Raw genomic sequence first — 22910 nt, forward strand, 5'->3', positions numbered from 1 at the left:
GCGTTCAATCTTTGGTTAAAAGCTTTGGTCAAGAAACCAATCCAGCTCAAAGTGCAAATCCAGCTGCATAAAACAAGCTCAGGTCTCCACAGAGCCTGGCCAGGGCCGAGACTGGCATGAGGGGAATGGCAGCAACACTTCCATGGGAGACGGGGCACAGTCACGATGCCCTCTTGGTAGCAGCCTAATTTTGGGTTGGTTGAAAGCCATCAAGAATCTGCAGGCTCTGTGAGAGCCCACATCACTTGCTTTGGCTCTTTTGTGAAGGATTTGCCTCGTGGTTTTCAGCTGTCTTTGGTACAGAAACTTGTCAGCATTTTTATTAATATACGGAATTAAATAGGTGGAATTCAAAATTATGCTGGCTTAAACTTTTATCTCTGACCTTTTTTAGAAATACATATGTTCTTAATTTTCAGGCAAACACTTTGCTCTCCCAAAAAAAGGCTTGGGTGATTGGAAAATGGTGGATATGAATCTTTCTCGTTTGCAGGTCTTTTTTCACAATTTTTACCCAAGCCTAGCTATAACCCTAAACTAGAAGAGCAGATTAACTAGGATTCACGTGGGGATATTGAGCTGAAATCTTGTAGTTCGTCCTTTGCAAGTCAGGTGTATTTATCAGTGACCTCTGCTGGTCTAAAGAAGCACATGAATCCCAAAAACGTGACTCCCAAGTGAAGGTGTAGCAGGGTTCTGCTTTGAGATGGGATTTTATTTGTACAGAGGGAGAGGGAAAAAGGTGGCTGGGAATTGCAGAGGTCCTTCACGTTGTGATTTGAAGAACTGAGAATCCCGAATTCCCTCAGCTTTTCAATTTAGTGATCTTTAGGCTCTGACTGAAAAAAAAGTGAATGCCGAGCTCCCCTCTCCCAGTGTGAGGGTGGATGGTGGCTTTTAAAGCACAACAAAACTGAGGTGAGTTTTTGCTGGTGCCATTCAGGATCCTTCATAAGCTTTTGGGGAAATGGTAGGCAATAATGGGCTTACCTTGAGAATCAGACTTGGGTTTTTTTGGTACAGCAAACTTGGAGTTATTGGCATTACAATAGGTTAAAACAGGTGAAAAATAAGTTAGTTGGACAACCAAAATTCCTCCCCAACCATCCAAACATAAATACATCAAGTCCGTGTTAAAACTGACCTTCTTTCAGTTAAGAACTCTTGGATTCAGAAGCACAGCACATGAATTATAAGATTTATGAAGCTCAGTATTTCAAGGCGTTATACCTTGTTTAGAATGCGATACCATTAATTTTATTGAGCTCAGAGGACTTCCAGTTTTCCAGCAGTGGCCCTGCAAACTGTTAGGATGTGACCAGTGACCCTCCAAAGCACAGCTCATTGTATTTAAATAAACCAAACCCAAGAAACCCCAATCCCATTTAAATCTTGTTTTTTCTGCTGATCTTCTAACAGGTCGATTTCCAACCAGCATTTGCTGCTCACTGCACCCTTCACTCCTTGTTCCCTCTCCTCTTAAACATCACGTTGTCACTGGGTGAATACATTTTCCACCTTTCCTCCTCCTTGGACAGGAGCAGCAACAGGAAGAGATTTTCTAGCAAGAATTAAACTTTCTCTGTCCTGCAGCTGAACCATCTCAGCAGTCCACTGACCCAGTGCAGCTTGTGCTCTCTCCCACCAGCCCCTGACTCCTGCAAAAACCCCTCAAAGCAGCTGGAGGGCCCTGAGGATGAGTATTAACACTATTCTTTGCTTTCCCTCGGTCTTAAACTTATTTGGATGTGTGCATGATCAGTTTCTAATGGCCTCACAGCAAGGAGCAGCTGTGCACGTTTGGACAGCCAGGAGCACACTTGGATTTACAAGGATTTCACTCTCCCAGTGCACAGCAAAAGAAGGGACAGCCCAGGCTGACTGGCATGGATTAATGCCATTATTTTGGGGCCAGCAGGAACAGGCTCTGCCTGCTAAAACACGGCTTAAGTTAGTGATTTAATGGCTTTGTTTTTCTAACTACAAAGGTTTGGGGCACGGAGCCGGCTCTGCACTGAGATTCAGAGCAAAGGATGGAGATCAAGTGATAAGATCTGACCTTTGCCTGTGGCCAGGAAGGATGCTGGCAGAGCTGCCTGGGAAAGCTGCAGGGTTTAGGGGCAAGAGCAGCTCCCTGGTGTGGGGAGGGTGCCTCTGTCCGCACAGGGGATAAAGGAAACAGCTTCAGGAGTGATATAAATAGGTAGCAGAAGAGGAGAGCACAGAAAAGCGGTATGAGAAATCCTCCCCTTCTGTTCTGCCACCCCAGGAAAGGTGCAGCAGCTCGTGCCCCTCTCTGCTTTTCCTGTCTGACCTCCTTGATGCTGCACAGAAAGCGATGCCTCTCTGGGAGAAATTGGAATGTGCTGATTGTTTTCCATCTGCCCACAGGCAGGATGTTTCTACTCCACCCCAGTGGCTCGTGCAGCATCACTCACGACCACGGAGATTGTTTATCCTTGTTTTTACACCATCCCTGTTGTTGGATGAGTGCAGAGCTCTGCTTTGCATGGACCCCATGGTTTGGGGGTCTGGGGGTTTTGTTTTGTCCCTGCAAAATGCAAATGTATCCCTGAAAGCAAGCAGCTTTCAAAGGTTTTTGATTAGAGCTGGAATCATGTTGGTGGTACAGGTTTCAGAAGCTGCAGAAATGGAGTCAGGACTAGTAGGAAAACTGCACTCAAGACAAATTTTGCATCTATAACAGAAAAAAACCCACCAGCTGCAACTCAAAGTTTCTAGGACAGGGTTGACATTCAGTTCTTATAAAACTGCATATTTGGAATAAAAGCTGGGGTTTGTGTTATCCTTTGACTGGCAGGGGAAAGAATGACAAACTAGAATTGAGTAAACACACAAATGATTGTTGGGGTGGTCACTGATGGTGGATTGGGGGGAATTGTTGTTGGGAAACCCTTGGCCAAACAATAAAACCCTGAGCGTGCTGCCAACAACATTATGAACTTGTGGTGTGTTTCTCAGGTCTGTAATACTGGCTAAATATAAAGTGTGCAGGAAATAAGAAGTGTTGCCTCCTCAAAAGCTGTAGAAATTGTTGGGGCAAATAGCAAGTGATACTCTCTTCGTGTGAGTTCTATTTCCACCTGTAGACCTGCCTGGGTAAGTGTTGCCAGCAAAGCATGCCATGGTAAGTAAATCCATTTTGCTTAAAAAAAAAAAAAAAAAAAATCAGAGAGGATTTCGGTATTTTACAGCAAAGCCTTCAGTGATGGTGTGTAGAAGAATCACGCTCTTTTAAATTTGGGAAGGTCATTAGTGGAGGTGAGTGCTTTGTGGCTGGATTCCTGAGTAACCTCTCCTCCAAGGAGTTGGTGTTGCCCTGCAGGGCAGGGTCTGGGTCTGGATTTCCTCCCTGTGTCACAAACTCTCCGTGTTCTCACTCAGCCCCAGGATTTTCCTTTCCCCCAGCGAGCTGCAGCTGCTCTGTGTTCCAGAGCTCCGTGCTGTGCCAGCTGCTCTTCTGGAAGGTAGGAGGGAAATTTCACATCTTTTCCAACAATTTTAGGTCCTGGTGGTTCTGGTCTAAGGCAGAGACCAGCTTGGGAGGCAGTGCTGAGATCTAGAAGCTGCACTGGTTTCACCCTCTGACTTTATCTAAGTGGAAGTTTTCTTCCCATGGGTAATTCTTAAGAAACTTCTGCCTGATTCCTTGATGGTTCAGAACAAATAATGTTAAGCGTGATTTATGATTAAATAAATAAAATTAAATGCTTTCAGATTTGCAGCAAGGTCATGATTTATCATGATACCCATAGGGAACAAACAGAACACAGCAGATCCTCCCTTCCCTTGGCTTCTGTCTTAAAATCCAGAGTATTCCCTTTTTGGAACAATTAATGATAGCAATCGTTCCTGCTTCCTTCCTGAAGATTTATTAATCTATAGAAACCAGGAATGGAAACCAGCAGCCTGTAAAGCACTCAGGAATCTCTTGGGATTAAAAATTGCAGAGCAGAGGGGCTTTCAGAGTTTTTCAAAACGCAGACAATAAAAGTTTGGTATAATATTAATTAAAAAATCACCTCATCACTTTTAAACTAATCTTGCATAGGAGGAGAGAATTATTCAAAGCTGAAAGAAAGAAAAAAATATATTTTGTGAATCTGATTTTTTTCATTTATTTATTTATTCCTACTTGCCAAGCACCAAATTCTTCCTGGTAAAAAACACACACACACACACACACACACATATATATATATATATTTTTTTTTTTTTTTTTTTTTTTTTTTTTTAATTTTGTCTCTGAGCCTCTTGCCCCCATCCTTGTGTCTTTGCACAAGGGTAAAAAGGCATGTAGAGTGATAACTAGGGAAGAAAGAAAAAAATCAGAACTGGTTGCTTTGCTTCTGTCTTTCTTAAAATGCAACCAAATCAGTAATTGTCACTGCAGATAATTGTTTCTATGAATATTTTCCTTTAGAAACATAGCAAGATTATCAGCTTCCCTCAGCCGTGGTGGGTGATGATAACAGTGAGTTAAGAAGTAAATTTGGCACAGTTATAGATGTTCTGGAGAGACCCAGCCACTGTTGTCGGTCACCAAGGTCAATTGTGTATTGTGCATCTTGACTCTGTTTGTCAAAAGTATTTTCTGTACAAATGCTGGGTGTAAAGAGATTTCTGAAATTGATAACGAAACAGTGATTTAATTCCAAAATCACTCCAGAACTTGCTTGAAAGAGAATATCTACGCTTGTTTTTCTTAGCTCAGTTTATCTTTAGCCTGGGCAGCTTGTGTTAGGAATTATGAGATCTGTTTCCTGACGTGGCGCAGAGACTGAATTTTGCACTGGGCCATTCCAATTCTGTCTTACCAAAACAGAAGTAAAACTTGAATTCAGACTGAATCCTTCCTTCTTTTCCCTCTCAGATCCTAAGTGTGGGCAGAAAGTGCAAGAGCAGCCCTTGGAGTTATTTTGCCCTTTTCACTCGGATTCTTGAGGGAAGCCAGGAGAGGCAAGGCACACATCCATGGCAGGTTTGCACAAGGAAATGTGGTTTTATCTGCAGAACAAAGCCCTGGAGAGGAGAAGGCTTTGGGGTGACCTCCTTGCAGCCTTCCATTACCTGAAGGGAGCCTACAAGAGGGTTGGAGAGGAACTTTTTTCCAGAGCATGGAGTACAGGACCAGAGGGAAGGGCTTCAAGCTGAAAGAGAGTGGGTTTAGACTGGATATTAGGAAATTTTCTTTTACTGTGAGGGCAGTGAGGCACAGGCTGCTCTGAGAAGCTGTGGCTGCTCCTGTTCCTGGAAATGTCCAAGGCCAGGGTGGATGGGGCTCTGAGAAAACTGCTCTGCTGGAAGGGGGCAGGGAGGGTTGGATCTTTGAGGTTCCCCCCAGCCCAAGCCATTGTATGACAACGTGTTGTTGAACTCCAGGCTGCTTTTAAGTAAAGCAATGAAACAAGTGGAGAGGACTCAGAACCCACCCTGCTTCCTGATAAACCTTTGTTTATGATTTTTATTTTGTTTATCACTCTTTCTGGAAGAGTGTCTGCAGGTGAGTCTGTTGTAAAAGGGTGAAACTGCTCAGAAATAGGGCACAGGACACCACCCCAAGTCCCTGGCTGCTGCCGGGCTTCCTTGATTTGCAGTGCTCCCAAAATTCCCGACCAACTGCTCACCCTCACAGCCTGAGTACCTCAGGGACTTGGCATTTATTCCAGGTGTGTTGTTTTCTCCAGGCCCCAAGGCACAGCCCAGGGGAGAGCAGCAAGGTTGAGGATCTCTTAGGCTCGGGGATTCCGAGAATGCCGTGGAAGCGTGCGTGCTGGGAACGTGTGACTGACTCCCCAGAGAGTAACCTTCTTTGTTGGGAGCGTCTTCTTTAAATGCTGCGGGTCTCCCTGAAGGGAAGGCAAAAGCATTTCTGTGGAGGCACCATTGTTTCTGCTCAGTGGGTGGTCACAGCAGCTCGCTGCACCCTGGACAGGTATGGATGGGGTATTTCAGGAGCAGGCTGCAGGTGCAGGAAAACATGGATTGGAAACGTGTGTGTGCTGTAGCATCTCCTTGTGGTGCTTACTTACAGGAGCTGCTCTTTTCTTTCTAATAGTTATTTTCCGTGTTTTAACAGAAAGGGAGGAAAAAACCCTTTGAACATCTCAAAATAATTAATAAATGGACTTACAGAGATGGGCATAGACTGATTTTGGAAGTCTATGTAAAAAAATAAATAATTTGAAGCAGAATAAAAAGTTTATACTCATTGCTTTTGTGTTCCCTTGCTCCACGTCTGGTCTGGTTACCAGGAGCTCTAAGGGAGGATTCACTGTGGTTTTATGGGGTTTTGTTTGTATTTTATTAATAAACTCAGGATCCTAGAGAAATTACCTTATTTGTTCTGCACTTTTCTATGTCCGAATCTTCCCTCCTCCTTTCAAGAGGCAGTGTGGCTAAACACTTTAAAAGACAGTAAGAGGACCTGGATCCTTAGTGGACCGCTGCACCATGGTCAGGTCTGTAGCAGAAGGATTTTTCGTTCTCAGTCCTCCTCATCTCCCAAATCCTGCTACAGGGCTTACTCAGCTCTTGCTGTCTGTACATCTCAAGTGCTCTGGAAATCTAAGATGAAAGGTGCTGGGTATCAGAAGTAATAACTTCTCTGTTCAAAAGCAACTCCATTTTTCCCTTTCACGTTGAGGATTGCTTAGCTGAACCTTAATTTTTCTGTCCCACAGGAACCCGCTGCAATACTTGGACGTCACCGCAGGAGAGCACCGAGCAGACACTGCCTGCCAAATCTGTCATTCAGCAGCCCAGGCTTGACCCCAGGACTCCAATGAATTATGGCATTGCCCTTCTGAATCAGGATGGCACCTTCAGCAAGGCCAGAGTTAGCTGTGATCTTTTTCTCCATGAAGAAAAAGATGAATTGTCGATATGAGATTAATTTTAAAGATTCCAGAAAAAATAACAATATTTTGCTTCTATGCTTAGCTGCAAATTGCTTCAAAACGGGCAACCACAAAATTTAGACCTGTATTTGAGTTTTGAAATGCTTTTGGAATTTTTTCAAGTAAAACCGCTTACGTACGAGAAAAACCCTGGATGTGTCGCCAAAAGATGCTGGCAACCACAACCCGGCTTGGAGCAAGTTTCCAGGTGATTTTTGTGGTGTATTAACGGTGACATTGTTTACCTTTCAGCTTTTCTTATGAAGGTCCATTTGTGTTTCAGATGGACTGCTCCCTCAGGTCTTGCATGAAGTCAATCTCCCAATCCTGAACAGCAGAGAGTGTTCAAAGGCACTTTGAAGAAGTCAACTTCAAAGAAACCCCTCCAAGGTGCCGTAATGTGCACTGGATTTCCAGATGGAGGAGGAGACGCCTGCCAGGTCAGCTGAACACAGGGCCCCGTGTGCTTAGGAGCCCTGTGTGCGGGTTGTAGGACAGGTTCCTGAGAGCAATTTTGCGATGTACCCCAGTGCAATAATGCTCAGGGCTTTCTAACTTCAGAACGCTTGTTTAATCAATTAATGTCGGAGAGATCCCGAGGACCAAAGTAGAAGGCATTGGATCACAGGAAGGAAAGGAAGCGGGATAAAGGTGAAGTGGTTGTTCCTCGCTCCTTTTTTACATGCTCAAACACGTCAGAGATGCACCCATGAGGGAGTTAATCTGTCTTTCCCCTTCCTGACCAAACACCCTAAAAACACGTGTGTCTTCCCATCTCTTTTAAAAACGGCTGTCCCCTGTGTTGCAGGTTTTTAGGAAGGCACAAAAGAGAGCTCAATAAGGTCTTTAAGGCTTGCTCAGTTGTACAAGCTCTGGGATTTTTTTTGTTTTTTTCTAGGGAGACTTTGGAATGCCCCCTTTTGTGTTGAGGCAAGCATGGGGCCTGGACCCTCGCTGGTGTCATCTCCTGGGGGATGGGATGCGCCCATGGCTGGGAAAAGAACAAGAAGAAGAAACATTTCAACAAAGGATCCCCAGGAATATTCACAGACCTCAGTGTGGTGCTGTCCTGGGCTCAGGAGAACATCTCCACAGTAACACGTCCCTCGCTTGTGACAAATCCTCTGTCTCAGAACATTTCATTTAATTTTATCTTTTTTTCAGTATACAGCGCTTATATGGGTCTCCTGTCAAAGCACTGCAGCATTTCGCAATCCTTGAAGTGTGTGGTAGCCACTGGCACTTGTCAAAACCAAATTGAGAGCTCTGTAAAGGTTTGCTTCTCTTCCACTTTGCCTCCTCTCTTCCTCTTTTTTTTTTCTTTTTTTTTTCTTTTTTTTTCTTTTTTTTTCTTTTTTTTTTCTTTTTTTTTTCTTTTTAAGAGTGATCCTTTCATGCAGCCAACCAGTTAGCATGTTTATTGGAACTTTTTCTTTTTTTTTTTCCCTTATTTTTTTAGTGGAAATTCATCTGTTGAAAGTACCAGAGTCCACTCGCACTTTTTTGAGGTCACTTGGAATTTTTGTCAACTAAAACGTGTTGGCTCAGACGTCTGACATCATGGGGACAAGTCATGCTCAGAAGTGCTTCTCTTCACTCTTCCCAAAAGGCCATGAATTCCCTCTGTGCTGGGGAGCAGAGAGTGACCATCAGGAACCACTGCCAAAGCCATGGAGCTGGAGATACAAATGGCAGGGGTGAACTTTGCCGAGAGTAGTAAGAAACTGAATTGATATTTTCTTCCAGTTTGGGCTAATTTTGTTAAAGACAAAAGACTGCGTTAAAACTTACACAGAGAACAGAAAAACTGAGGGAGGGTTATTTAAGAGGTTTAGTCAATGAGAGGAAAAAAAAAATTGGGGGGGGGAAAATAAAATTTCCTATTAGAAACCATCCTCAAACTGGTGATTCAAAGGAGGAACGCCCACAATGCGTCAGAGAAAAATAGAAGGGGTTTAGCTTCTGAAGAAGTGCTGCTCAGACTGAATAGTGGCCTGTCAAAGGATGCCCCGTTCTGGTAGTGGCTACTCCAGAACTGCTTATTCCAACGTCAGCATTGCCTGAACTTGCAATTTTGTTTTGGTTCCAAGCCCCAGTTTATTGTAGGCACTGTGTCCCTGAAAACCACTGGGGTTTGCCTCAGTGCCAGCTGTATGAAACTGCCATTTCACATGGACAAAAGTAAATTGTGAATATGAAACTACAGTAATTTATCCTTCTTTTTTCCACTCCCCTCCCTATCCCTCCTTTATTAGATCTGAAAGTGAGAAGCTGCACAGGTGAGTACGCTGCTTTTCCCCAGTCTCTTGTATCTGTGATAGAGCATGAAAAGCAGCCCCCCAAAGCAGTTGTTAATATAATTTATAAAGGAAGAAACTGTTTTGAAAACAATTTTGCAAGTTTTTACTGGTCTTCCCAGGATGCTGCAGGGGAAATAATCTATTAAGTACTTGACTCCTTAAATTTGTGTTTACAAAGTTGTTGACAAATGCTGCTCCTACTGGGTTACCTTGCAAGCAGAAGGAAGGGCAAGAGGAGATGATTTTTGTGCTGTTGTGTTTCTGCTGGCACTTGGCTGAAGAGGAAAGCTCCTGCTTCTTCTATTAAAGTAATTTTTAACAGCGCATTGAACTGTTGCAAAAGTCCCCTGCTGTAACATAACCGAGGGCATTATTACACATGGGCTGCCATGAACACTTTTGTTATGCTCTGGGGTGTCTATTTTTCCCTCACAGAAAATTATTTGCGCTGAAATCTTCGTGTGGCCAAGAGTTTCTTTAAGGCAAAAAACAAGCGCTGCCATTTTTATAAAAAAAAATGAGATCCCATTGGCAGGGCTTCGTTCTTGCTCCCAGATGATGGGAGCAAGAATAAATCAGCTTTAAACCTGATTTACCCTAGTTCCAGAGAGGAGAGAGAAGACACAGCATCAGTCTGCCAGCAGAAACAGAGTGCAGGTGTCACTGTCAGCAATCCTGTCTCACAATATCCTCCAGCTGTTTGGGATTTTTGGTGGAACAGCTGATTGCATATGTGCCAAACCTGATTCCTTCCATTTTGTTTTAACTCACAGCATTTTGTAGTGTTCAGGACGGCAAACTCTGCGACGGTGAAGGGGAATTACATTTTCCTGGAGGGCACGAACACTTCTATCAAAACCACCAGTAAGCAGAGAAAATGAAGTCTTCCCCCAGAGAATATTCCCCATACAAGTGTAGGTTTTGGGGTGGGTTTGGTTGCATTTTTGCGAATGGGAACTGATTTCTTATTCCAGACAGTGTGTATGGACTCTCTTTATGCCAGAAGGGAATTGCACACGGCTTCGTTTCTCCCCCTTTGACGTACAGCCAGAAACATTCTGTGACTGTGATTCTTTATCAGTCTATTCAAAAGCTGACACTCATGGGTGAGGTTTTGTCCCCTTGTTCTTGAAACAATCGTTCAGGTTGGAAAAGACCCTTAAGATCCATAACCTGTCAGAACACTCTTTATTAAGATCCATAACCTGTCAGAACACTCTTTATTAAGATCCATAACCTGTCAGAACACTCTTTATTAAGATCCATAACCTGTCAGAACACTCTTTATTCCAGCAGCAAGTGCACCCAGGGAGGATGTGGGGGTTGGTTGCTCCACTTGCATTTGCTTGATTGATACATTGGGACACAGGATCTGAAATAAAAGAGTAAGTGTGTGGGAGGTGAAGAGGTTGGAAAAAGCCTGGTAGGGAATGGTATCACATTTCTGGTGTCAATGATTTTCAATTTTTAATAGTGTGAATCTATTTGGGCTAATGGTTTGGTAAGGAACGTAGAGGGATGAACAGGAAATTTCCTTTTCAGCCTAAAATTTTCAGAGCTAAGTATTGGAAATGGTACATGCAAGTCTTCTCAAGTAACTGAAGGCTTTAAACAGTGGTTATTCCCTAATGTTATGTTTCAGGGAAATTCTGTGGAGGAGATCTTCCATTACCCCTTTTGATTGGCTCCAGTAGCATAAGGCTGAAATTTGTTTCTGATGATGAGGATTGTGGAACTGATTTTTCCATTACCTACAAAGCTCTTACACCAGATATCTTTCCTGGTAAGTTTAACCCCAGTAATGTGCCTGCCTACACTCTTGGGTGGGAGCCTGGAAAAAAACGTCAGGAGAAAACAAAGCAGAGGAATCTCCTGTGGTATTTCTGTGTGGATGATGCGTTCATGGGGGTGCCTCGAGGGAGGCAGCTGAGGCTAAAACACGTCATGGAGAATTGTGTTTGGTTCTGCTCTGCACAGCAGCTCACCATCCCTGAGGATGGGCCCAAGGGCTGAGTCTTAAACAAGCTCCTGATGTTCCTGTTCTGGCAGCATTTCCAGGTGGTTCTTTCCATTTCTGTCTGTCTGGATTTCCAGACGCTTTTCAGAAAAAAACCGCAAAACATATTTATTTATTTATTTATTTAAGTATTATTTGCAATCATCAACATGGCTAAAACTGCATGAAGGAACAGGGAGAGAGTGCAGTGCTTTCTTTGGCAGTTTGGTGTCCGGTGTACGGTAACCTAATCACAGAAAAATACTGCTTTAGACAGTCTTAATTCCTTCCATCAGTGAGAAAAAGCAGCAGCTACTCCTAAGGGTTTGGTTTAACACAGACAGAGAAATAAGCAGCTGTGTTCATCACAGCACATCTTAGAGAAGTGATGGTTTCTCTTTCTCCCCAGGAGTCACACTGAAAGCCCTGAAGGAGACTCTGCAGCTTTGCCTCTCTCCTGCTCTGAGCAATCAGCCTCCCACAATGAATCCAACCTCTTCAGAACCAGCTGAGGAGCTGACTTCCTCAAACACAAAGGGCTCCAAAGTTCCATTTCAAGTGGCGAGCACCAAGGTATGATTTCTCTCTTGGGTGGGTGTCCGGGCTTAGGGCAAATTTGGGGAAAACGTCCGAATGGGGTCCCTCTGGAAAGCAAACCCAAACAGCCCCTTCCCCAGTTGGTCCGGGGAAAAAAATCTCCTCAGAGAAAAGTGGGAAAAATGGATTTATTTAACAAACAAAGTGCCCACAAGCACAAAAAAATTAATAGCATGGAAGAATAAAACCTCTCGTGGGGTAAGTGCACATTTTAATTCAGCTGTTTAAACAGTTTTGAAATTAATACTGTGTTTAAGCATGTGGTGCGGTCGAGAGCAAATGTTAGGTGGCCCCAGTTGAAGCTGTGCTGGTCCTGGGGAGCTGCTGTTGCTCTCTGGGTCTCCTAGAGCGTGCCTCAGACTTCCAAGCTCTTCCTCAAAGGTTGCCCTAATTGTGGGGTTTTTTTCTGATCTTTTTGGTGCTGCATTAGCACTTTTTATATGTTTTGTATTAATTTTCAGCCTCGGTTGCAGCTTCCTGTGGAGCTGGTAGAGGGCTTTGCTCCTAGTGGGAGAGAGAATTGCCTTGGGAAGCTTCTCTACAAAACAAAACTTTGTGGAATCTCTGAATTTTTATAGGTATGAGTAAGGCTGGTACTCTCAGGGAGGGTTTGGGGTGTGTTGGGAATGGGAGGCACAGATCTTTCCCTGCCTTAATTTTTCTAGCCTTTAATCTCTTGTTGTGCATGACTCTAGCTGGGGTCAGTGTGGTAGGAGCTGGAATGCTCTGTTCCCTCCCCAGGACCTGCTGCTGGTCCTGCATCTCTGCTTGGGGTGGGATTGTGGACATGTTTTTGATATTTCAGCCTCCTCCTGAGGGATGGAAGCCACAAACTGAAACCTTTGCAGGTAGAGGTGTCAGAGCGCTGTGATGTGGTTGAAGCCGGACTGTGTGTGACGCCAAAGTTGTTCATCAGCCTTTCACTTAAAAAAAAAAAAAAAAAAGGTGGGAAAAATCAATCCTTTGTGGTTTATCTTCTTTGCTGATTTGTGTAACAAGTTCAATGGTAAAATTTCCATGGAAGTCACTGTCAAGTGCTGAAGAGTAATGATGGAAAGCAGAGGCAGCTTTTGGGAAATGTGAATTAATTTGTCTAGCTGAAGCTCTCCTAACCTTAAGGCACCCAGGGAGCCTCTGGCTCCATGTATTATGTGTTTGGCTGATCAGTATCTTTCTACTAGACCATCCCCTCTAGCAGCCAGCTAATTCCCTCTGTTAAAGGTTTATTAGGAATTGCTTCAGATCTGGCAGATTAAAATCTGTAAGAATCTGCTGCATTTAGCTCCTTCATTGCTTGTAGAGCACTTAGAGAATGTAACGTAATTTTTCTGTCTGTTTTAGGAGAAGTAGGAGAGGGAGTTGGTGTCACGATGTGCAGTGGAAAAGGTGACCCAGAATTCACTTGCTTTCAATAACCTGCTTCCCTTCTAAAATAACTAATTAAACCTCCTGTGGAAGTCAGCACTGGGAATTTTGTGCTCAGGGAAGTGTTGGTGAAAAGATATTTGTGATGATTCCCTCAGGATGTCTGAAGTGCCAAAACTTTATAGTGTTCGCATTTTCCTTCTCTGTAGCTCGCAGGCACGGAGCCCTGGTTGGCTTTGTGGCTTCTGTGCCTGGCATTCCCGATCACTGAGTCTGAAGCTTGATTGTATCAAAGAAGGGATGATGATGATGGTTTCTTTAGGGATGGGCAGGGCTGGGACTTGCCAGGAGGAAGGAAGGGTGCCTGCAGCTGGTGGAACACAGGAGCTGACCAGGATTCCCTCTGCTGCCTGGGTTCTGCTTTTGCTTTGAGTTTCTCTGAGGACTTTTTGGGCTTTTCAGATCTGATCACTGGTGCATTAAATAACAGTGTATCCTCCAGAAAGTTTTCCAGCAGAGTCTGCCTTCTGAGCTGAGGGGCAAAATTCAACGGAAGCAAAAAGGAATTTTCCCGAGGAAAAGGTGCATTTGAAAATATTACAAAGCTGAATCTCCTTGGCAGGTCTGTCATCTGTCAGGGTAATTTCTACCCCAGGGAACAGTGATTTCAGTGTCCTGCCCACACCTGGGGGTCAAGTACTGATGTTGCACAAGGGATGTGCTTGACACGGTATTCCCAAGCTGTGATGGAAGCCAAGGTCAAGCAGTCGGGTTTTTCAAGGCAGAAGCTGGCGAATCCATGGATCTCTGTGCTGGCCAAAAGTTACTGGTTTTTAGATGATTGTGCAGATGAAAGGTTTGAGAAACGATCCAGCCTTTTCATTGTTTTTGCCCTGATTCTTTGAGAAAAACCTGTGTTGTTTTCTCCATAATTCCATGAAGCAACAGGTCTGATATTTTGGGGAGAAGGGTTCTGTCTTTCTAGTGGGACCGGTTCCTGCTTTTTTTAATGGATCAGTTGGAATATTCATGACAAATGCATGTTTAGATGAGGAAGAGATTGCTTGGGTTTTTGGCAAGGGGATGGGGCAGCACAGGGAAAAATCCAGGCTTTTCCTGGGCTTCTCAGAATGACATTGGCTGTTGGGATACTGCAGGCTGGAAGCTCAGAATGTCACCCATAACACAAAATTATCCAAATCTTTGAAAGATCAGTATTGGGAGTGATGTCCCTTGCTTGGGTAGGGGACTTCCCTCAGTGTTTTGTGGGAGCAATGAGGGTGTTCATCCCTGGTCTTCTCTCTGCTTGGCATTGCTTGGAATAACAAAAAACAAAAGGAGAATCTCTTGCAAAGTTCTATAAACTATAAGTTTTTCCTGCCTCTGGAAAGGGCTTTGACTTGCCATGGTGTCAAAGGAGCATTTAACTCTTCATCCCTTCCTTTTCCCAATGCATTGGGATGTTTCCAGCCCAGGGGGAGGCTGCAGACCATACCTTAGCCAGACTACATTTGATTTTTTCCATGCAGCCTGGCTTTACAGCTTCGTATTTCCATCTCTGTTTCTCTCACTCTGCAGGACAGATATAACTGCAGCCCAACCAGGAAATGTTAGAATTACAATTATACCTCGCTCCCTGCAGAGGTTAAAGGGTTCCCCCGTCTGTTTCCCAGCCCAGGCTGTGGCAGGAGCCCATCCTTGGGTTTGGACACCTGTGGGCTGCTCTGAATTCCTGAATTTCACAGAGGCAGAAACCTCTTGTACCATCTGCCCCTTCAGCTGAGTAAATGCCTTCTGACCGTGCCATGGAAGCTGGTGAGGTGTCCAAGGCGGAATGTAAGTGTTACCAGTGTAACTGGTTATCCCAGAGGGAATCTTCATGTGTGATCTGTGTCTGAAGAGCTACAAGGCCGTGGGACCAGCCTGTGTGTCTGCTGGAGGACATGTTTAACTGCCCATGCTCTTATCTAAAGTATTTCTTTCTCTAGGGTGCCCCACAGGCCAGGAGACGGAAGTTTTGGAGTTGGTGTCACTCAGAGACTGAAAACACCAATGTTGGTTTATTATTCCATTGCGGATCTGCTGCGTGTCAGGTGGAACTCTTCCCAGTCCAGTGGCTGTTCCCATCACAGGAAACCTTCAGCTCAGACCTTTGCTTCTGCTGGGAACAAGACTTGGAGGCTGGGGCATTTCAACACCTATTCCTGCTCAGGGGAACGCCATTTCCCAAATCCAAAGGTATGGTCTTGATTTTTCTGTACTGTCTGTTCCTGTGAGCTGGGCATTTTCTTTCCCCCATCAGTAAAAGGCAGTTGGTCCCATCCTGTGCTTGGATCTAGCACAGGAATGGGATCTTTCTCCTGTGCTGAAGGGGCAGTGGATAGAACCTCTAGTAACAAGGCAGGCTTGAAATTGTGTGGGAACTGGTGCTCCAGCTGGATCCCTACAAATCCATGGGGCCCGATGGGGTTCATCCAGGAATCCCTAAAGAGCTGCTGATGTAATCAAAAAAACTATCTCAATTTTTTGGGCAGTCTTGGGAATCTGGAGAGGTTCCAGCTGGCTGGAAGTTGTTCTGGTTCTCAAGAAGGGCAGGAAGGAGAACCCTGGAAACTACGGCCTGTCAGTCTCACTTCAGTGTCTGGGAATGTTACGGAGAAGGTGATGCTGGGAGCTATTGAAAAACACTTGGAGGACAACACAGACATCACTCACAGCCAGCACAGCTTCCTGAGGGGAAAGTCCTGCTTATCAAACGTGATTTCCTTTTACGACAAGGTAACCCACTGGGACGGCCTGACCTAGAGCCCCGGGGGCAGTTCTGGGCACCACAACATAAGAAAGACATTAAACTTTTAGAGAGTGTCCAAGAGAGAGCAACAAAGGTGGTGGAGGCCCTTGAGGAGAAGCTGTTAGAGGAGCGGCTGGGGGCACTTGGTGCGTTCAGCCTGGAGAAGAAGAGACTGAGGGGAGACTTCCCTGCTGTCTGCAACTTCCTCACAAGGGGAGGAAGAGGGGCAGACACCGATGTCTTCTCTGTCCCAGTGACCAGTGACAGCACCCGAGGGAATGGCCCCAAGTTCTGTCAGGGGAGGAGGTTTAAGTTGGGCATTAGAAGGAGGTTCCTCACCCAGAGGGTGGTTGGGCACTGGAATTGACTCCCCAGAACAGTGGTCACAGCACCAAGCCTGGCAGAGCTCAACAAATGTTTACGCAATGCTCTTGGGTACAGGGTGTGACTCTTGGGGATGGGTTTGTGCAGGGCTGAGAGCTGGACTTGATGATCCCTGTGGATCATCCTTCCAACCCAGCACATTCCGTGATTCTCCTGGATTCTTGCAGCCAAACTTCACAGAATCCTGGAATGGGCTGGGTAGGAAAGGACCTTAAAGCTCACCTTGTTCCACCTCCCTGCCATGGGCAGGGGCACCTTCCACTAGACTGGATTGCTCCAACCTGACCTTGAACACTTCCAGGGATGGGACAGGTGAGCTGTGGTTTGGGTCTAAGGAATTCAGAATGGGTAGAAAGGTGGTTCATCATCTCTGGTGACTGGAACTGCTGATGGATACTGGCTCCCATGGGATTGTGCCCCATCAGTGAGATTCCCCTCAGCTCACTGGTGTGATAAGGCCAAACATGGCACTTGTAGAGCTGAAAACCTCTGATATGCTCAGAATTTTGACACAACGGCTGGGGTTTTGCACTGTGGTTGCTCTGGGGAGTCCCCAAAGCCCTGTGGCTTACTCAAGGTGAGATCATCTCCTCTGTGTAATCACCTCCAAACTCAGAAGCTCAGAGAAGAGATAACAACCCACTTTGGGCTTTGTCACTCTCCTGGGGCTCCAAGAGCCTCTAAATCCCCAAATTACATGGAAAAAGGTCTTTGATGACAGTGGCATATTTTTAAATTCACCTGCAGAGCACCTTAATATCCAGCAGCTCCCATCAGGAGGGAAGCAGGGGCAGTGCGGGGATGTAGAGGAGGATCATCCAGGAACACCACGAGCAAGGACAGCACATGCCCAGCCAGCCATCTCCTGTTGTTTTCTCTTGCAAAGAAGAAACAGCTTCAGTCTTCATCCCAGCTCCTACCTGGAGGCTCCTGTGCCCCAGTTCCTTGTTGTACTCTGGGCTTGGCACCAAATCCAGGCGATCTGCAGCAGGCATGTGGTGAGAGCATCCTTTTGGAACACTCGCTCTGGGTACTCCTCTCTGACCACAAAGGGCCCATGGATGAGGACTGGCGGCTTTCCTGCAAGGAACACCTATGGATCTTACTACTGCTGATATAAGGCACTTCCAAAAGGTGATTTTAAATTTTTATTTTCCCCAAAAAAATAAATATTTTCAGGAGGAGATTGCGCAGCTTTGGGCCTTGCATGTTTTTGTTTGAAGACTGCAGGAACAGGGTAAAGAGCTGGAAAAATCTTTTAGAGCCAAACCAGCGCATCAGGAGGGAGGGCATAGTCAGGAAGTTTTGGATTCCCCCTCTCTGGAAGTGTTCCAAGACCACGCTGGATGGGGCTTGGAACAAGCTGGTCTAGTGGAAGGTGTCCCTGCCCGTGGCAGGGGGTGCAATGAGATTCGATGAGATTCAAGGTCCCTTCCAACCCAAACCCTTCCAGGATTTTACGGAGAAGACAGACAAAGCAGGTGGTAGGCAGATGCCAACGCAAGAATGAATAATCATTTCTGTGCTGTCTTTTACAGCTTTTATTGGATTTCTCCATGTTTCAGGCTGTGCTGGATGATTTCAAAGTCCCAGACTGAACACTCACAGGAGCTTAAAGGCAGCACCAAGGTGAAGCTCCTCCGGATTGTGTAACCTACAGCTTCTCCCTACCCATGCCTTGACTTCCACCCAGCACTGTCTAATTAGTCTGTGTCTAGTCCCTTGCTCTTGTAGGATTGTCTCCAAGCAGATCCCACTGCAAAGAGGGTTTTCCAGCTGGAAGAAACTTTCAGCAAGGAGTTCACACAGACAACGTACTTTGAAGGAATGTCAGGAAGCAATTGCACCGGAGCAACCGAGTTCATCTTGGTGGGATTCACCGAGGACCCGGCAAGTCAGGTCACTTTCTTCCTGCTGTTCCTGCTCATCTACCTTGTCACCATCCTGGGGAACCTGGCGATGATCACCTTGATCAGAGCCAGCCCCCTGCTCCACTCCCCCATGTATTATTTCCTGGGCAACCTGGCTTTTGTGAACCTCTGTACTTCCACCATCATTACCCCCAGGATATTGGGTGGGATTTTGTTGGCGAAAAAGGGAATGGCCTATGCCGGGTGCATGGCTCAGGTGTTCACTTTTGGCCTGTTTGTGGTCACTGAGTGCTTCCTACTGGCTACCATGGCCTATGACCGATACGTGGCCGTTTGCCACCCGCTGCTCTACGCCCTTGTCATGTCCCCAGAGCGCTGCTCCCGGCTGGTGACCGGGTCCTACCTCCTGGGGCTGACCAACGGCGTGGGACAAACCATCAGCATGTCCAGCTTGTTCTTCTGCGGCTCCAGCACCATGGATGTGTTCTTCTGTGACATTTCCCTGCTGATCTCACTCTCCACCTCTGACACCACCCTCAGCCTCGTCATCCTGAGGGCTTCTTCATCTTTGCTCGGCGTTCCCAGCATGCTGGTGGTCCTGGTGTCCTACGTAGCCATCATCTCCACCATCCTGAACATCAGCTCAGCGGAGGGCAAGTGCAAAGCCTTCTCCACCTGTGCCTCCCACCTCGCCACTGTCAGCACCTTCTACGGGGCGTTGATTTTCATGTACCTAATCCCCAGGCCAGACACCTCCAGGGGAGGAGATAAATGGGCTGCTGTGCTCTACACCGTGGTGACCCCCATGCTGAACCCCTTGATCTACAGCCTGAGGAACCGCGAGGTGAAGGAGGCTTGGAGGAGACTCAGGAAAATAAAATGAGCTTGGATGTTTGAACGGTGTGGCCACGTACAACGGAAATGTGGATGATATCCTGGGTTTTTTGTGAAATGTGTCAGAGGGACATTTTTGCGTCTGCACTTTGATTTAAATGATGTGCGGGCTGATTTAATATCAGCTGATAATAGTAATTTCACTCCAGTTTTGGTGTTTGGATGAGGCCTGGAGCAACCTGGTCTAGTGGAAAGCGTCCCTGCCCATGGCAGGAGGCTGGAACTGAATGAGATTTGAGGGTCCTCCCAACCCAAACCATTCCAGAATTCTGTGTCATATTTGGTCTAAATGTTTTGGTGCACAAGCATTGCATATGTGAAAAAACCTCCAGTCAGTGCATTATCTCATCCTGTGCCAGGTCCCTGGTGAAATCCAGAGTGATGGAGCTCTCCTGGAGACATGGAATATCTTGGGATGGAGGAGAAGCTGCTCAGCTGGATTAAATCAAGGCAGGATCAAGGTAGTTTGCTGATTTATTGATGACACATGACTCACTCACGATAAGGCACTCAGGATCAATGGGCAGAACCTTTGTTCCTTCATTATTAGTAGATGTTTAGAATAGAGACTCGACAAGGTAGAGTCCTTGTCAAGCCTCTAAGGGGAGGAATGATGCCTTAAGTTTTAGCTTTCATATTTTTCAGATTCTGTACTGCATTATTATGTAATTCTGAACTTCATATAAAGCGTTCTCCTCACAGTTTAGTCAGACAAAATCCTTTTCCAGCCCCAGAACTGGGGACACCGTTGCAGCTTCAGACCCAAAAGGTATAAACAACAGCAAACTGGGGGGTGGGACTTCCTTACCTGAAGCTGTAATTTGACAATTAACCCAAATATGTAAATGGACCAAAACCTATAAAAGTGTGAAAACTCGTGATCCAGCATCCATCTTGGGCAGAGCCTCAGCTAGGCTCCTGTACTGCCCAAGGTGCATCCTTTGAAAGCCTTTTTAATAAATACCTACTTTATTCTTTACTCTTTACTCTGTCTGGTCTTTATTCTAGGTGGCCTCTTAAGGCATCACCAGAGCTTACTGATAATTCCCTGATTATTACTTAGTCCGGCTGCCTGGATCAATCCCCCTGAGCTGTTTATGCTCCTGTTCCTCTCTTATCAGCTGTGCTGACCCCTCATGGCACAGGGACCCTGGAGGTCCTCAACTCACACGACTCCAGGTGTGGAGATACACAAGTTGCACCAGGGGAGGTTTAAGTTGGATAGAGAGAAAATTCCTCCTTGGAAAGGGCTGTCCAGCCCTGGATCAGGCTGCCCAGGGCAGTAGTAGAGTCCCCATCCCTGGAGGGATTTAAAAGGCATGTGGATGTGGCACCTAGGGAATGGACTAGTGGTGGTGTTGGCACTGCTGTGGGAAAGGATGGACTTGATGATCCTAGAGGACTTTTTCAATTCCATGCCTCTGTGATCAGGACCATGAACTGGGACCTCTTTGTGTAACTCCTGCTGTTCTCCCACCCTTCTGCTCCTCCCTGGCACCCTCAGGATATTGTTTAATTTAGATGCAGAAAAGATTGTACATTTCTTCTTCAAATAGGCCTAAGGATTATTTTTAATATTTAATATATAACTCCCCCACCCCATAATTATTAATTTAATTAAAACATTAAGGCGTTTAAAACATAAACCCCAGAGCAACTGTTCTTCCTCTGGGGCCTTACAACCATTGTTTGGCAATAAAATATTGAGTATTTAAAAAAAAAATCTGAAAATATTCAATATTTGGATAATAGCTTGAGAAACCATTCAATGACTTTTTCCAGCTGGTCTTGCCTTGACCATCACCTGACCTTTAAACAGGAACATGGGCCCTTGGGGGATTAAACCCCGAGCCTGTGGCCATGGCACTGTCACTGTGCGCATTTGTGCCTTCGTGCTGGAGCTGCTGCTCACAAAACCAGAAGGTTTTGGCTCATTGTGCAAGTGGGAATTGTGGAAGTGAGGGTGAACTGTGTCCGACACCTGTGGGAACACCACCTGACCACGAGAGGAGCGGGAGCCACCGCGAGGGAAGGAGACGGAACACCCAGCGCTGATGTTTCCTCATGATGCACACGCCCCCCCTGAGGGGTCATCCTGTGTCCCTGCCTGTGGCAGGGCATTGGAATGAGATGAGCTTTAAGGTCCCTCCCAACCCCAGCCATTCCAGGATTCTCTGGCGGATGCAGCTTAATCCTGAGGAGCCTCCTGGACCCATTTTGAAGGACACATTGCAAAATGGTTTTTCAAGATGAGCTTTCCTGGTCAAAAATGGGCAGATGGGAACCAGATAAGCTTGGAAAAGGGAAAAATGCTAAGCATTGCCCATGGGGAATAATTGTCCCAGACACTGAGACAGGAGAGCAGCTGTGGAGGTTGTGGTGGCCACCAAGATGGACGAGCCATGGGTAACTGCTGGGTGCAAGGATATCCACCAGCAGCTGGAGAAAAGCATTGACAGCCACTCAAGTGACTTCCTGCAATAACCTCTGACTGAGAGCTAGAGGAACAGAGAAGGAAAAGCTTCTTTGGGAGGGTGAGGGGAGAAGAGAAACATGGAATTGGAGAAGAAGTTAAAAATCTTTCAAATTCAAGCCTTTAGCAAAAATCCTTGTTTTGGTGTTTCCCCTTGCCAGTGTTGTGTCCACAAATGGCATCGCTCAGGTTCTGCGGGCATCAATTCCGACGTGCTGTGGGCATCCCATCCCTAAAACTCCAGGGAGAAACCTTGGGATGGATCCCAGGACCTCTGGGGGAAGGCTCATTCTGTGTTCAGGTGCCTCAGACACCTTGTGGTAAATTGGTCGCGTGGGGATGGGGTAAAACTTAAATATTCCAGCCACATTAGAGGGTGGAAACTGAAAACTTCCTGGGTTTGGCCAGACCGATGGAGCTTGTGGACTTCAGCTCAAGGACCCGTGAGTATCTTATTAATCAGACAGGGTGAAATTTTAAGTGGTTTTGAGACAATTTTTTGCTGGGTGGGGAAAATTGTCCTTCCCAAGCGTTTGCAGAAGTAGGAGCCTCTCCATGAAGGCTTTTATGGAATATAATAGGAAACTGTGATTGTCCTTCCTGACAACAAAACATGTACTCCAGTACATCTGAACCTTCATTCCTAACTCAAATTTTGGATGAATATTCCTCATATCAGCAGAATTAGGAGGAACACTCTGGGCAAGTTGACTGAAGGGTTAATCTGAGCCTAAAAGTCTCTAATTCAGCTCATCATTATCATCAGAAGATGTAAAAATAAACTGCAGCAGGAAAGGTCTTGCAGAGTTTTCCTTTCATCCTGATTGGCAATTGCAACACTTCTCCAAACCCTGGGCTGTCTCTCAATCCTTAAATCTCAATTTCTTACACCAGTTCTTTTTAATTCCCTGTGATTCCAGGAAATTAATTATATAGTCCAAGAGATAAAATTTAATATATATAACTACATATAATATATACATTTTAAATATATATAATTACATATAACATAAAAATAAAATTATATATTAGGAAAATAATACATTGTGCATAAGTTAAGTAATTATATCTAAAACTGTATATATAAAATAACCTTCTATATTAACTTTATTTCTGTATTAAAATGTTCATATATTCCATTTTATATCTATATAGTGGGAAATAAATCCTCAAGCTGCCATTTAACTTCCTGAAACTAACTGAGTTGATTTACCTAATTGTGTTTATTTACCAGTGCAGGTCTCCTCCTTAAAGAGCTGCTTCCAAAGCCATCCATTCCCAAAAGAAATTTCCTCCTCCAGGGCTGGGCAGAGACAAAC

General features: G+C 45.4%; 1 protein-coding gene across 1 annotated transcript; it reads left to right on the forward strand.

Moving 5' to 3' along the window:
- Window positions 1-17929: 17929 nt before the first annotated feature.
- Window positions 17930-19135, forward strand: LOC120753977 (olfactory receptor 5G3-like). The gene has a single exon (XM_040066993.1). It carries the CDS (start codon window positions 18181-18183, stop codon window positions 19105-19107), a length of 927 nt encoding a protein of 308 aa, XP_039922927.1. The 5' UTR covers window positions 17930-18180; the 3' UTR covers window positions 19108-19135.
- The last annotated feature ends 3775 nt before the right edge of the window (window positions 19136-22910 follow it).

This window comes from Hirundo rustica, chromosome 6, assembly GCF_015227805.2.
Source record: "Hirundo rustica isolate bHirRus1 chromosome 6, bHirRus1.pri.v3, whole genome shotgun sequence".
In the NCBI taxonomy this organism is placed as follows: Eukaryota; Metazoa; Chordata; class Aves; order Passeriformes; family Hirundinidae; genus Hirundo; species Hirundo rustica.

Coding starts and splice junctions, on each gene's coding strand:
- LOC120753977 (XM_040066993.1), top strand. CDS start 18,181: ATGTCAGGAAGCAATTGCACCGGAGCAACCGAGTTCATCTTGGTGGGA.